Source organism: Rhipicephalus microplus, chromosome X (genome assembly GCF_043290135.1).
Source record: "Rhipicephalus microplus isolate Deutch F79 chromosome X, USDA_Rmic, whole genome shotgun sequence".
Lineage (NCBI taxonomy): Eukaryota > Metazoa > Arthropoda > Arachnida > Ixodida > Ixodidae > Rhipicephalus > Rhipicephalus microplus.
The window spans coordinates 3,701,871-3,717,312 of NC_134710.1; the positions used below are offsets into that span (position 1 = coordinate 3,701,871).

General features: G+C 43.1%; 1 protein-coding gene and 1 long non-coding RNA gene across 7 annotated transcripts in view; one reads left to right on the forward strand and one right to left on the reverse strand.

Moving 5' to 3' along the window:
- Nucleotides 1-15,442, forward strand: part of LOC119175623 (mitogen-activated protein kinase kinase kinase 12) — a 183,644-nt gene that overhangs the window by 130,155 nt on the left and 38,047 nt on the right. For all 6 annotated transcript variants that reach the window (XM_075881697.1, XM_037426527.2, XM_075881695.1 and 3 more), the window contains 2 exons: nucleotides 2,503-2,803; nucleotides 13,471-13,529. In XM_075881697.1, the coding sequence (XP_075737812.1) occupies nucleotides 2,503-2,803; nucleotides 13,471-13,529 (360 nt within the window). The remainder of the gene's footprint in view (nucleotides 1-2,502; nucleotides 2,804-13,470; nucleotides 13,530-15,442) is intronic.
- LOC142777364 (uncharacterized) lies at nucleotides 2,751-9,259 on the reverse strand. The gene is made up of 3 exons (XR_012888053.1): nucleotides 8,868-9,259; nucleotides 6,571-6,623; nucleotides 2,751-2,883 (listed from the first exon to the last, which is right to left on the reverse strand). It is a non-coding gene; the product is annotated as an uncharacterized LOC142777364 (long non-coding RNA).

The window sequence follows — 15,442 nt, forward strand, 5'->3', positions numbered from 1 at the left end:
AAAGCAAAACATCAACATATGATCCAACGATTCTTAGGTAACATATAGTTGTCAAGCAAATGTTCAAAAGCCCTTGCATCCGTGGACTCAGCAATATGTGCAGGTAGCGCATTTCAGTTTTCGATAACATTGGGGAAAAACGAATACCGAAAGACGTTTGTGCGGGTGACATATGTTCTAATGGCTGCACTATGGTTTATTCTTCTGCTAATTCTACTAGGTTCCCGTATGTACATACTTTTATCAATATTTATTTGACCCTGGAGAATCTGAAATAATAATTTTATTTGGTTCCTCTGTCACCTAATTTCAAGCAGTTCCAATTTACATTATTTTAGCATCTCGGTAACTGAGTCTGTTTTTTTGTATCTCGAACATATGAACCTGGCTGCAAGTCTTTGGATTCTTTCCAGCTCATTTATTAGGCCTTTTTGGTGGGGACTCCAAGCTACAACAGCATACTCTAAAACAGGCCGAATAAAAGTTTTATATGCCCTCAGTTCGACGTCTTTGGTTGCGTTTCGTAGTTTTACTCGAAGAAAACACAGCTTTTTGTACGAGGAAGAACACACATTTTCAACGTTGCTGCGCCAGTTTAGGCCATTTGATATCACAACGCCTAGGTATTGAAAACTAGAAACATTTGTCAAAATTGCACTTCCCATACGATACTGGAAATCAAGAACGTTTTTCTTTCGGGTAATATTCGCAAAAGTGGTTTTGGCATAGTTAATTTCCATATCCCATTTTTCACACCAGGTATGGAGATCCTCAAGACATTGGTTAATTTTTTCCTGGTCATTTTCACAGTTAACTGGAGCATAAATTAAACAGTCATCTGCAAACAGTCTCAAGACCACTGGCAGCTGAACAACTGTGGCTACATCATTGATATAAACTAAAAACAATAAAGGGCCTAGCACCGAGCCCTGTGGTACCCCCAGAAAGTACATCCAAAAAGCTTGACACAGAATTATTAACACGCACTACTTGCCTCCGCCCTGTTAGATAAGCTTCAACCCATTTTAAAACATCATTACTGATACCAATTTGACGCAGCTTATAAAGCAGCTTACCACGTGAAACCTTGTCAAACGCTTTTTTTAAATCGATGCAAATTACATCAGTTTGTTGGTGTTCATCCAAAGCCCGCGCAACGTCGTGAACCGTTTCGATATGTTGTGTCACCGTGGGTAGGCCCCTTCTGAAGCCATGCTGAGTGGCGCAAAGCAGCTTATTTGTTTCCAGAAAATGAATAATATGTTTAGCGATTGCGTGCTCCATGATCTTGCAGCATACAGAGGTTAAAGATACAGGGCGATAGTTGTTTGGATGCATACAATTTCTACTTTTAAACACGGGTATAACAGCAGCGCAACGCCAATCTTGTGGAACGGAATGGCTACGTAAAGATTGTTCAAAAATAATTAATAATTACCAGATAGAAAGAGGCCCACTCGGCGTATCGCTTTAAAAATACCGTTGGTATTCCGTCGGGGCCACAGGCTTTCTTTGGATCTAAGTTCAACAGTTGTTCAAACACGCCCTCCTGATGAAACGAAAGAGGCTCCATGGGGCATGCGCAGGAATAGTTTATCTCGTCTGCGACAGAACTTTGTGCATCTCTATTAAAGACTGAATGGAAAAACTCGTTGAAACCATCTGCTATCCTTTGTGCATCTGTCACAGGAGCATCTTCTGTACTTATCTCCCAAAAAACGCTAAAATTTGGTGGGCGAGCTTTTAAGGAAGTTTCCCTGCGTCTCATTGAAGAACTTTCTTTTTGCTTCTGATAATGCTGTTTTTAGTCTACTGCGTGCCTGTGATAGTTCAGTTGACTTCTAGTGCTTCGAAATGCTCCAAAGTGCTCCAAAACTAATATTTACTGCTCAAAAGTGCTCCAAAACTAAAATATTACTGCTCCAAAAAATTGCGACATATTGGCAGTCCCCAGTGGGATCACTGTCAGAATTGTAGCAATTATTTTGAGCTGTTCTTCAAGCCCTGTGTCGTGGGGTCCAGGATTCATTTGAGCAAAATGTGTATGCATGGCAGCAAGACTAAGCATACATTACAGCTACGAAAGCATTTGCCAGATCACTTTCTTACCTGGACGTCAAACAAGAAGGGGTCTGAGTGACGCATTTTTGCATTGCCGCCGCGCCCACTGACGAATCTTCTCCATGGCACCCATACCGAGGCTTTATGCCTCTGTTATGCCTCGGTATGGGTGCCATGGAGAGGATCCCTGGAGAGGGACTTCGAAGATATCCGCAAAGAAAATCCTTGGAGAGGGACTTTTTCTTTAAGCATGATCCTTGCCCAATTTTCATTGCTAGAAATTGCCTGTATTGGATTACGTTTTTTTTGCCTTCAGGAAGCCTGTATTGAAATTGCATGTCATAAGTACTTCGTTGATTTGAGCAAGAAACAAACTGTGCATGCATTTTAATGGAATCTGGACACAGTACCAAAATGGCGTGAGTGAACGATGTTGTGCAGTCCCGAGCTCGTGGAGCAGGCAGTGGGGTCACCGTCCAGCAAAGGCCGCTCCCGGAGGGCCACGCACCGTCGCAGTGGCTCCAGCAGCAGCTGCTGTCGCATGGTAGACAGTGAGACACAGACGGATGCCGTGCAACTATCACCCCACAGTGAGGAGGAGAAGGACCTGAACAGCAACCAGGCTCCGCCTCGCCTGGTGCTGCAGACGCCCAGCATTCTAGAGGACTGCTCTGCTCGGCCTTCGCGCCAAAAGCGTCCCATGAGTGACAGTGACGAGTCACCCACCAGCCCTCCCCAGCAGGTGACCACATTTCGTTTGGAGGGGATCAGAGGGATCGGCAGTCGGGAAACTGGAGGCGCAAGCTTCTCATGTTAAGACACCTGCAAACATCTCGTTTATGTAGACAGGTTTGCTCTTACTCTCAAAAGTCGTCCGACAGTGTAGTAGGGTGTACCGTGCACTGAAACCTTATTATGAGAAAGTTGTGTCTTATACGAAAATAAGTTCGTTATATTCAAAACTCATTATAAAGGTATATTCCTTATACTGTATCTATTGCAAAACTATTTTCTTTATTCACTTTGTTACAACTGATGTTTCTTTATGTCAGAGTTTGTTATATTGAGGGTTGAGTGTAGTATAGTATCGAGGTTTGAGTACGATAATTCAGGTAATGGGAGCGATAGCACTGAGACTGGAATGCCTGTTTTTATTTATTTGTGTTTAAGTTTGTTTCCAAATAGCAACCACATTAGGTGATCCGGGTGGGTGAGTGGGTGGTGAAAATTCTAGATGTAGGCAAACATGTGTTTTATATCAATTTTAGAAGTAGCAGAAGCAGCTGAATGCAAAACACACACGTTTGACTCTTAATGGCACGTGTGCTAGACTCCATATTTACAGTGTGAGACGACATTGCAGGCACACAAGGCACACTGAGCGCTGACTGACAACTGATATTTTATGGGAATGTCGTTGGGGACCTCAGTTTGCGAAACATCGATCGGGCCACTATTTCTATTATGTGACTGGTAATATAGGCAATTGCAGGGAACTGTGGGATATAACTGCTTCCAGTTCGATGCATCACACGGGTTAGCAGCGGCACGGGCGCATTTTTGTACCGCTCCATTGAAAAAAAAAAAAGCACCTCTCCATGCAATATCAATGCTTTAGAAGTTGGTTTTTTGTTTCTGCTAACCATGACTGCGACGATGACAAGCTACAGAAGCCTTGAACAATAAGGAAACTTTTTTATCGCACGAAAATGATGTACAACGCTTTTATGCTGCTCTGGGGTACTGTCAGTTTGGCCAGCAGATCAGTCGATACAGAAGAGAGTTTTCATTGTATGATGCATTACTGCAGATGAAAAAACATTATTTTAAAGATCTCAGGGGATGGAGATGACTGTAGCAGTGTGCTAAAAGTTCATTTCGGGATCACTGCTTCAGCCGACATCATTGGTTTGAGCAAGATAAACGCAAATGCACTCGTCCAGCGCTTCGTGTAAGCTTGCTCTTGAGAGAAGCTTTCGCGCTTTTTGTCATATGTATGGGTGCAATGGCCGGCGCTCATCTCGTATTGCAGCTAGATTTTGCCCATGCGTTCCCATAATATCTGGGCTGGGCGCACCGGCGCGACAATTTATTTCTCGGTATAATATTCGCCGCGAATTCATGCGTAAGCTTTTTATTAATGTGGAATACACACGTACCTATGATAAAATGGTCTTTGCACAGTCTGGCTCCAGCGTTCAGTACCCGAAGGCTACCTGTCGCTGTGGCTTTTTTCACAGCCGCAGCCCTCCAAATTTTTTTTTTCTTCGTTCTATAGGATTCGATACCTGCATTTGCCTTTTACACTTGAGTTGGAGTAGCCAACGGCTGGACAACCGACCATGGTTTAGCAGGACGAAGATAAACGTGTGACCGTGCGCACGAATCCCGAATTATTTTAGGCTTACGGGGGAGTGGTTCGCCATCATCTACTCTCCTCGAACCGGAAGCTGGCAGCAGATGGTGCATCCCATCATCCCTCGCTCTTTTACTGGTCACCTATCTTAGTGACATTGACACCTATGCATTTCTTTCATCCTGCTTGGACTTTTCTCTTTTTCAATGGTAATTATTCGTCCTACCTGTCGCTCCGCTACTGCAGCAAATATTCTTGATGTCGTCCTAAGAAACAATAAAGACATTTTTATGTATGTGTTGTATTCAGATGGTCAATCCAATCATGACAGTATTACCGGATGCATCTGTACGGCAAGAGGAAAACAACAATTAAGGAAATTCATTGCTATAGCCGCACTAATTTTGAGATGATTAACCCAGAACTGCAAATCTTTTCTGATAACTTCCTTGCTCAACATTTATCTCGTTCAGTTGAACTTAATTCCTTGTGAAGGATTAGGTGCCCACTACTCCCATCTGTCATCACAAAAATTCACGCATTGGCTTCATCGTCTGAACAAGAAGAAAAAGCTCCTGTACCGCTGGTTAATTGATGCAGGTTTTCTTTCGACATGGCAGAAGTACCGTATTTGTGATAAGGAACATCAACCGCTGCTTAAAAGAACTCGCCATTTCTTTAGTAAAGACCTGCCCTGATGTCCACCAATGTTTTTTATAGATTCTGGTGAATCATCAGTCCAAGTTTTCATCCTGACATAGATCTAACTGCGATTTATGGTGAACTAGTCAATAAAACTGAGGGCTCACAATTGCTAAACGATGCCTTTTCAACGGTTTTCACCAATGAAGACATTACTCTTTTACTCACGTTAACAGTCACTGCCTAACATTTATCTGTCAGAAATTATCATCAGCAAATTTATGCCTTGTTGAATAACCTAAAAGCTACTACCAGCTCTAGTCACCTTCTCGGTGTCAATGACGAGATGCTTTTTAAAACCTTTTTCACTTGTTACCAGCCTCGTCGTCGTCATGATTGGCGAATGGCTATTTTCAAAGCGTATGACTGGGCTGTTCCTTTCTCAAGTACAACTCAAGTACCAATAGGTTACCTATAAAAGCATGACATCATTTTTAGATATCACCATGGTTTTCACAAGGGCTATTCATGCGATACACAACTCGCCAGATTTACTCACGATTTATTTTCAGCAGTTGTTTCACGTGGATGCAGGGTTCCTTGATTACCCTATGGTTTTGGATATCATTTTTCATCACAGGCCTCTTATCAAATTAACACACCTCATTATTCATCCTAACCTTGTTGCTGGGATTAGACTTTCTTTTCAAAAGACAACACACCTGTGCTAATGGCTCCAACTCTTCTGTTCCTGCAAACTCAGCAGTCCCTCAACCTAAGGCAGTGCACTTGGTCCATTCCTTTCCTTAATTTTTTTTATTCATGGCTTGCTGAAATGTGTTTTCTCTAGAACTCGATTATTCACAGATGATTGTGGTATACGATCTAGGAAAATTACTAATTTTGCTGACCGTCTTGCCCTCTAAACTGACCTTGATGAAGTTACAACTTGGTGACCCTCATGGCTAATACCCCTAAGTGCATCTAAAACAAAGCTAATGTGACCGCTTTCTACAGCCTACTTACTCAATAATGCTAGCCTTCAACTGTCGTCAACCCACAAGTACTGTGGTGTTCATCCTCAGTCTGATTTAACTTGGCATTACCACATTGACACTATCTTAGCTTCAGCCAACCGAGCATTTGTCTTCTTAACCTCAAGCATGCACCATCCCACTTAAGAAAGCTTGCTTACATAACACTCATCTGCAAAATGATTGAATATTCCTCTGCAAGTAAAACATTGTTAATTCAAAGTCACTCGGACAGTGAAAAATTTCTGACTTAAGCGGGTTTTTGAAATAATGGAAAATACAAAAAGTGGGATGCAAGGAACTTGACATTATTCGAAGTGATTAGGGCTAATAGTTTGCTGTGCCAGGTAGTGTGTTGCCCCAAGAGTTATGCATATTGTAACATTTTTTAGCTTGCAGAAAAAAGTTACAATATGGATACATACCAACTCGCCTAGCTATCTGTTTTACTCCAATAGTTATGCTTTCCAACAATACCTGATCACAATTTTGCCGTAAACAAAGGGGAACATCAAGCCTCTTCGGTGCCACTGAAAAAAAAACAAAAAACGCACCTGTGAAAAACAAAACATCTTCACTGCAAGGCATAAGTGACACGCGGGCAGCATGTCGCCTGCTCCTCGCTAGAGTGTACTATAGTCTGGTACAACTTAAGAAGGCAGCGGCATTTTTCCCTCAAAGGCGAATTCACACTAGCCTCCACCAATAAACCCACACTTCAGGTGACATCATGCACCAGACTACACTCAAGCCGCAGACCCTACCGATGATGAACATGCCCAACATGGCCACCCTCGCTTCGAACTGGGCGGAGTCCCATTGGCTGTGTGCGTCTCCCTTCGACAGAGTGAATTCGAATTATGTGTGGTGGTCTGTCATGCTGAAAATATTATTGTGAGTTTACGATACACAATTTGTGCCATGTGTGTTTCTTCTGAGCTGTGAGCCAGCGAAGAGAGATTGCAGCGAACATTGGTGATGCTGCGCTGCGCTTCGTCTCGAAACAGGATCCCGCGGCGACATATCAATGTAAACAAACATCGTGCATGTTTTTGTTTCATGGTGTTTTATTTGCGCCTAAGTGAAGTTACGTTGAGGAGAGTTCGCCAAAGCATGGTATCTACTGTGAACTTGCACGGAACAATTGTTCAATCATATGAGTTGCGAAAATCTCCATAGGCTCTATGTATCAAAATCCGAACACGTCATTGGCCCCGTTGTCGGGAGTCAGCAGATTGTTGTGCCACCTGTTGACCCGCATGCCCACTAGTAAACGCATTATTTTTGTTTTGTGTTGTTGCTCCCAGGTGGCGCGAACGTCAGCTAACTTCCCAAAAATTGGGCTAACTGCGTGTCCGGATTTCGGAAAGCAGTTTCGCAACTCGTATAATTGATTAACTCTGGCAGGGAATGCCATGCGCCAACGTGCGCGAACTCACAAGATTGCAGGTTCGCAACTGAAAAAAAAAGAAAAGCCTGACACATTCAAAAACGAAAGCTTGTGCAAACACACAAAAAGTACATGCGAATTTTATGCTATGAAATCAGCGACTGCTTTACAATTACACGCCCGGTGCTGTCGATCTTGCTCCGTAACAGATGACGCACAGCATTCTAGAAGGCACGGATGTATTTTTCTCTCGGGATCTGGCATGTGCTGTAGTATTTCCATCATTACAGTTTTACCAAAGCACGTCAGGATACACAAATTATATTTATACCGACAAATACGTTTTTTAGAAGCAGTCACATTTTTTTGAGCGGTACTATTTCTTTAGTTGCGGAGAAAATTGGCTGCTGCTCTTCGGTCATCTGGACGGGGCCACTCCTGCCTTCTTAAGTTGTACCAGACTATAGAACTCTTGAGTGGCGTGACTGCGTCTGGCCGCCTGATGCCTGCCATGTTTCTCATAGCGGCGGCGCTGCAGTCAATTAGTACTCGAAGTGCAGCGCTTCTGATGCAGGAACTGCTGTGCACTTCAGCACCCGCGGCGTGCTATATTGAATCCGGCTTTCTTTGTGCCTGCCCATCATTCACGCCTAGCACATGCTGTCATCACTCATAAAAGGACACTAAAGGCAACTAATAAGTCGATGTTGATTGTTCAAATAGTGGTCCAGAAACCTTGTACTGTTACTTTTGGGCCAAGAAAGGGCTTATTTTGAAATAAAATCATGTTTTAGTGGTGCGCATCAGGTTAGCACACTTCAAATTACCTGCCTCTAGAAGCGGACCAACCAGACCGACTCATGTCACTGTTGCCATGCCCAACATTGCCCGGCTTTACTGCACTAGTAACAATAGACCGAAAGCAGCAGGAGCCACAGCAGCAACACCGGCCATTGATAAATTTTCTGCCATTGGCTCCGAGATTGCAGACGTTTTTTTGTCAACTGCACCCCGCTAGATGACACGACCTGTCCAATGTAACTACGCGAAATGTGAATGTTTGAACCACTCGTGCCATCCCCTATACAGTGGACTCCTCTTAAACGAAACTTGAAGGTGCAAGAAAATTTGTTCCATTTATGAGAAGTTTCATTTAAGCAAGGCCCACAAAATGAATGAAATATGACTTTATTTCAAAAGAACCAACTGTGGCTGACTGAACAAAAACATTTTAAAGTATACAATACTTATATTGTTGATTACAAAGAAAAATGGTGCTAATATTGCTTACAGATATCTCTGTTTACAGCCGCACTTTTTCGAGAAACTATCTTTAAAACAAGACCATGCGCTTTTTAAAACCGCCCAGACAGTCATCGCTCACCTGCAAGTGCTCGATCCTCATGCAAGCAGCAATCTCTTTGGCCTTCTCTTCAAAAATGGGGCACACTTGAATCAGAGAAAAAGAGCATCTTAAATTTCTTTGTACGCCGCCGTTCTCATCCGCATTCTGTCCGTGGCGAAGTTCCCAAGCTTTGCAGCTTCTTCAATTTTCTCTTTGTTTTTGAGTATCCTCAAGAGTGTGGACTTAATAATATTGAACTTCTTCACAATTTCTGTCTTCGATAGGTCGTTGTGGTCAAGTTCTTGAATGATTTTTACTTTCGTTGCAAGCAAAAGTGCATTGTGCTGCCAATTTTTTTGTTTCCATCTTAAGTTCACGAGGAGATGGAAACAAAAAAGATGGAAACGAGATGGATCGTTTGATGCTCGGCGTGCATAGACATGTGCAATCGCTGGATTGGCTTGGCTAAGCTTGTTTTGGCATTTGTTTCATGGTTGCTAGACTACCGTGGCCACTTCTACCGTTCATGCATTTGGCCTGTTTTAGGTTCATTTAACCGATGTAAGCAAAAGAAAATGTTCTGATTACCCGAAACTTTTTATCTTTAAATATACAGGAGACTAACCAAATGTGCTTAGATAGTTTTGTTTATGCGGCTTTTCCGTTTAAGCAAGTTTCGTTTAATCGGAGTCCACTGTAGTAACGTCCGGCGGTTCTTTTTTTCATGAATCAAACAGAAATGAACAAGCAGCATTTTATTGCGTTTCTTGGTGCACGGAAGGTTCTTATTCGGTGCAGTCAGATCAATTACTAGTGTTTAATTGTAGGCAGTTTGTCTGATGTCATTGGGATCACTTTGAGAATGTCCTACTGCGGCGCTTGTGTTATAGTGCATTTACCTCAATTCCTAGGTAAGCAGGGCACTGTTATTGATAATATTGTCGTTTTAGATGTTGTCATAGATTGAGCTTTCAGTCTGATGCAAATTTTTGTTTAACGTCGCTTTTTTTACCACGCTATTTAGTAAGCTCTTACATTGGACTTTGTTAACAATCGGGTAGAAAAGTGGTCTTCAAGCACTTCAAACAGCGTGTGAAGGACTCAAGCTAAGTAGTATGTCGATATGCAACACAGCAGGTGTGTCGCCTGCAAAAATAGAGGGCGACTTCGCCGCAAAGCTGTGGTTGCTAGCCAGGCAAGATGACGGACCTGCGTACTACTCTGGTCCCGTAGGGACCATATACAGTTAGCCTACGTGCCCCTAGCAACCGGAGCCCCCCCTTCTCGACTTGAATGTGACTTGCCACCGCCTCAACGTAGTGCATTTGAGAGGCGTTTGTAGCGTTTGTGCTGTCATAGTTTTTCTAGGGTTTGTGTTGATAAGACGCTGACATTATGGCTGTCAGGTGCAATGACAGGTGCAGTGCTTTGCCGCTCCTTCTCTCGCCGTTTTCTCTCTCCTGCATGCGCCCCACTTTCTCATCCGCTCGCACCTCACTCTCAACTGTTCGCTGGCTGGGCACCTCTCAGAAACATCCGAAAATGTGGGTTCAAGATGCTGCTGTGAAACGCCAACGCTGAGCCGAAAACGCTGTTTGTTTTGTTCACTTCATAGTATTTTTTAACCATGCGCACTAGCTGCTAGAGCTGGAAACGCATATTGCATGCTGCAACAGAAAATTGCCACATGTGGTAAACGGCACTGTTGGCTGTAGGATGTAATAAAAAAAAACCATTATTCTTCTATGCCACTTTCTCACGTGCAAAACGTCGTTATGGACGGTACGCAATGCATTCGCATTTTCTCACAATATTCTTCGGGGAGGTGTAAGCATTTTTTCGTTTGTGTCGAACAGTTCGAGATTGTCAATAAATTGTATTCAATCCGTAGAGAATTCAAATGCTGTATTATTCATAGGAATATTCGAAGCATTCGAATATTCGCACAAGCCTAGTTTTACAGCGATAAACAACTGATTTTTCTCAACTCATTTTTTCTTTGGCGTGACAAGGAGCTCACCCTTCGTAGTGTTTGTAGCTGTAGTAGTTAGTTGCAAAAGCTTATAGTTATTTTGCAAGCAGTATTTTTCAATCTGCAAGGCTCCAGACACAGATGTACCCTGCCACCAAATTGGTAGCAATGTTGGAAGCCCTTCTCATAATTTGTAGAAGCTATAGTTGTTCTGCTGTTGCAGGAGTTCCTGTAACTGATTAAGCACCTTTATTTTGAGTTTTTCAACTATTTTAGGCAATAACAAGCTGTTAAAAGAGATGGTGTGGCATTATACACCTTCCCTGTATTTGTACCGCATTGGGAGCACCTGTTTCCAAGGCTGCCTTTGCCGCCTGTGTCATGGGTGGTTTGTCCTGGCATCGTTTCTGTCTTTATACGTGAGCCAAGCAAAGTCACCAAAAACATCACTGTGCATATGCATGGCCATGCCAAGTAGCAGCACACATCATTTCTGAAACGAAATGTCAGAAGTAAAACCACGTCACTCCAAAATCTTTGTGACCTGAAAACTGCCTGCACGGTTTCATAAGCGTGCATGCTCATGAAGTTGTGTTGCATGAAGCAGAAAAGTTGCTCAAGACGTGCCAACGAGCATGGGATCATTACCTCATGCGAAGACAGCATCACATAATGCATACTAAGTCAGGCCTATATGTACATATTTATACAGTAATATGTTTTAATATAAAGAAACCAACAGTATTTCAATACCACCCAAAAAAATTGGCCCCGTATCTGCATGTTGTCTGCAAATGTCGTCGAAAGACAATAGTCTTTCGTGTGGAGAGAGTGAACAATTAATTTGATGTTCTGCGCAAGAAAATCGATGAATGGTATTTTGGAGGCGCTGCGTTAGAGTGCCTCGAGCAGGCAGTGGAGGCAAACGAGCTCATCAAGTCACGTCACACGTGAGACATGAGCGCCATCTGGCAGTCTTCTTCGAAAACGAAGTGCGTGGCTTTGAGACGGGTGTGCGCGCCCGTCTCAGAGGTGATAAGGTGAAGAACGCAAGGCGACGGGTAGGTGCCACCACCATAGCGTCTTAGCAAAGCGTTGGAAACACTCACCATTTTGTGCAAGCGTTGCATGGTCAGCGCAGCGTGATAAGCGCTACGGTTCTTAAAATTACTTATGTATGCATTTTCTAGTAAAAGATGCACTTGCAGAATACATACGTGTTAATTGTTATGGTGCAGCAGACTTGCACAATAATTGCTTATCAATTTACAATTGCACAAGTATGAATGCTAAATCTTGAGCAACATTGATGGGCGCTGCGGATGGGGTCGGCCGTTTCAAGTACGCTATGCGGTTAAGAGTGGAGAAACAGACAAATGTACAGACAGAAGGCCAAAATTTTCGCGTCGAAAGTCCCCAAGAAAGACTATCGTCTATAAAAATCGTCGACTGTGTTCGGTGGGTCTCGCTGTAGAGAGTGCCACACTTTAGGAGTGAACGAACGCAGTAGACGTGGTCAGAACGATAAAACAACACACATTTATTTAACTACTTTAAAACGACGATATTGTCAGTCGAATTACTATACATTGATTGTGATCAACACGCTGAGTTAAATACTAACACTACAATGAACAGTCCTCACGTATGCTAATTGATCGTCATTTAGGAGGTCTGCGCACTCACCGCAAACGCAAAAAACTTGCTGCATGCGCCCTGTCCGAAATCCCTACAGAATCTTTTATGTCTAGAAACCTCCGGAACCTTCTGAATTCCGAAGTCTGGGCAGCCAGACAGCACATACGAAGAGGCCTTGAAAATGGCACGGCGATAGTGTTGCCCCCTTGCGGATCAAGGCTCGGTGCAAACCCTCTTATACTGCAAAAATCTCAACTGCTTTTGTAAAGTTTAATTGTGTCGGGACCTTGAGAAGTTATTAAAATTAGATTTTTTGTTATAAATGTGATATTAATTTATTTATTGCAGTTATAATAAAATTGAGCATTTTTTAAATTTTAGAGTAAAAAAATTTGAACTTTGCATGCCACTTTGAGTTCTTGAAAAACTTGCAACAGGTCCTGGAAAATCCTTGAATATCGTTGAATTTTCATTTTGGAAACCCGTAGGGAGCCTGGTATGGGCAAAACAGAAAACTTCTAAAACACAAACACATGCCCGCGAAAAACATTTTATAATACTAACAAAAACAAACCTGAAGAAACAGTTGTAGAATCAAGAGCTACATTAGTAGTTGTCACATACGTTTGCGCGCTCGAGACGAGAGCCACACATTGTTCATGCACAGCTTTTTTCTGAAATATACAGTATGTACTCAAAATGTCCTACAGTGGACATTTTTAGAACAGTGAGATATCCTCGAAAAGTACTGAAAAGTATGCTTTTTGTATTATCCTGTGAATACTTTCCTGAGGGCGCACTGAAAACGTTGCCTGTACATATGATGACAGAATGATGACGTTAGCATCATTTGAGAACGGTCTCAGGTCGTCGGTGTTGTCTCAGGTGTCATTTTGTAAAGGTAGCGCATTAGAGTAAATATGGCATAAAAATGTTTGGACGGCATAAAACTGAAAACAAATGGCCACCAGTCTCACTTCTTGAGAACGGAAAGTAGCTCTTTTCTCAAGTTGGTTTTACGCCTTGCTGCAGGATCTGACTACCTCCGAAGAAGAGGGTGAAGTGGACGATGAATACACTGCACAACAAGGGTAAGGCACCACCATGTTTTCAAAATCTGCACTAATGATGGGCTTAATTCAAAGTGAATACTCATAGTGTAATATAACTTTGGAGCTGATACTTTGAGTAACTGTGAAAAACAGCATAAACTATTTATATAAAAGACAGGTAATGAAGAAAACTGAGAAGGGTGGAATATCAAGGATGAAAGAAGTTCGACATTAAGGAGTTGGTCAAGAGTTATTTGCAACACCAGTAGTGTGGAAAATTTGCTTGCAGATTTTGGCTCATAGTTGTGGTTAAGTGCATAATTGTTATTGCGAGAGCAATTAAATGTACAATCTCGGCTGGTTTTTGCCATCACCGCCGTCGTCATTAACGTATATGTATATGTATGCATATATATATACGGGGAAGGATGCGCTAGCCTCCTTTTTTTGAGGAGTAAACATCGCCTTGCCATTTGAGGAGTGAACATCGCCTTTCCAGCTGGGGTCGTCTGTACGCACTTATCTCGTGAGCAAACAGGGGGGGGGGGGGGGGGGGTATGGTTGTCGCGCTAGGGCGGCAACGATCAGCGCACGCCTTGTATCCACACAGCAGGTGGGAGCTTCTATGGGCTGCTCTCTTAACATGAAAAAACGGTGCCGAAAGTGTACCTGGAGCAGCCGTGTTCTCTTGAAGTGCGTTTACACTAGATAGACACAACACTGATTTCGGTCTGCCGACTGTCTTTGAAAGTGGTTTTGTCTTATCATCATATTTACGCTACAACGACACAGTCCGGCAATGTTCTCTGTAAGACTCCTTCTGTGCCTTATCGTGCTCGCAGCCTTTCGTTGGCCAATTCTGCAGTCCTGTAGTCACACTGGAGGCAGATGCAGGGGCACTCGGCTCCGCCTAAATTTGCACACTTGCACCGCATTTTCAGCCATGCTCCCTTTTCTGCCATTGTCCCTCTCCGGCTATGCGGCGTAGAAGTGGTGGGGAGGCACAAAAGAGAAGTGAAGATTTTCATGGGGAGCCCAAGATGCCTATTCAGACGCCGTGGATGCCTTGGACAGGGCATTTTCTTCTTTGATTCCTTCCTTCGAGGTCGTTTGAAGCTAAGACATGGGCAAATTTTTATGGACAGGTCTGCCAATGCGTTTTGCTGGTGTTTTCAGTCAGTCATTATGTTACACTACGACGACATGCTGTCTTTTGAGGCATCGTCGTCAGCCTAGTGTTACCATGGGGTCTGGCGACATTGGCGGCGGGTGACTCGTCGGCCAATGATCTGCGTCTGCCTCGTGTGTTCGTCGTGTCAGTGTCATGTCGCTCTAGTGTAAATGCATCTTTACACCAGCGTTTTGTAAAGTTACGTGAAATCGGATCTTAGTCTTGCGTGAGCCTTACTTCGTGCGTGAGATCGGATGCTAGCCATTGCCCTTTTGGCGAAACTAACTTTTTATGCTAGTTGCAGCCTATGGGCTGTTCACAAGTTGTTGTGATGAAAAATGTTTAGGCTGTTCCGGGCAATTTAGTGTAGAACTCTTCACCTTTAGGGACACAACTTTGTGGTCACATTGTCAGCCTGCAAACTTGAATGTCATTTATGTGGTGCCTCGTCATGCATCTCACACTTTACATGAGACTTGCAGTCAGTCACTGTGATGGCTAGTGGCATGTTTTTGTGACAGCCACATGTATTGCCTTGGCACTTAGGCCTGCTTCAATTGCCAGGTTGGCTATGTGTTGTCAGCCAAAGATTTGCCTTGATTTTAAATTATTGCATGCCTATTGGCACTACATGTACAGTTATTAGAAGACTAAAGAACTACCTTGCCAATGAAAGCAGGAGTTTATCTTGGTTGATACAGCACACACGAGACTAGAACGGAAAAAAAAAACAACACTGACACAGACAGGCGCTGACTCCCAACTAAATTTTATTAGGGAA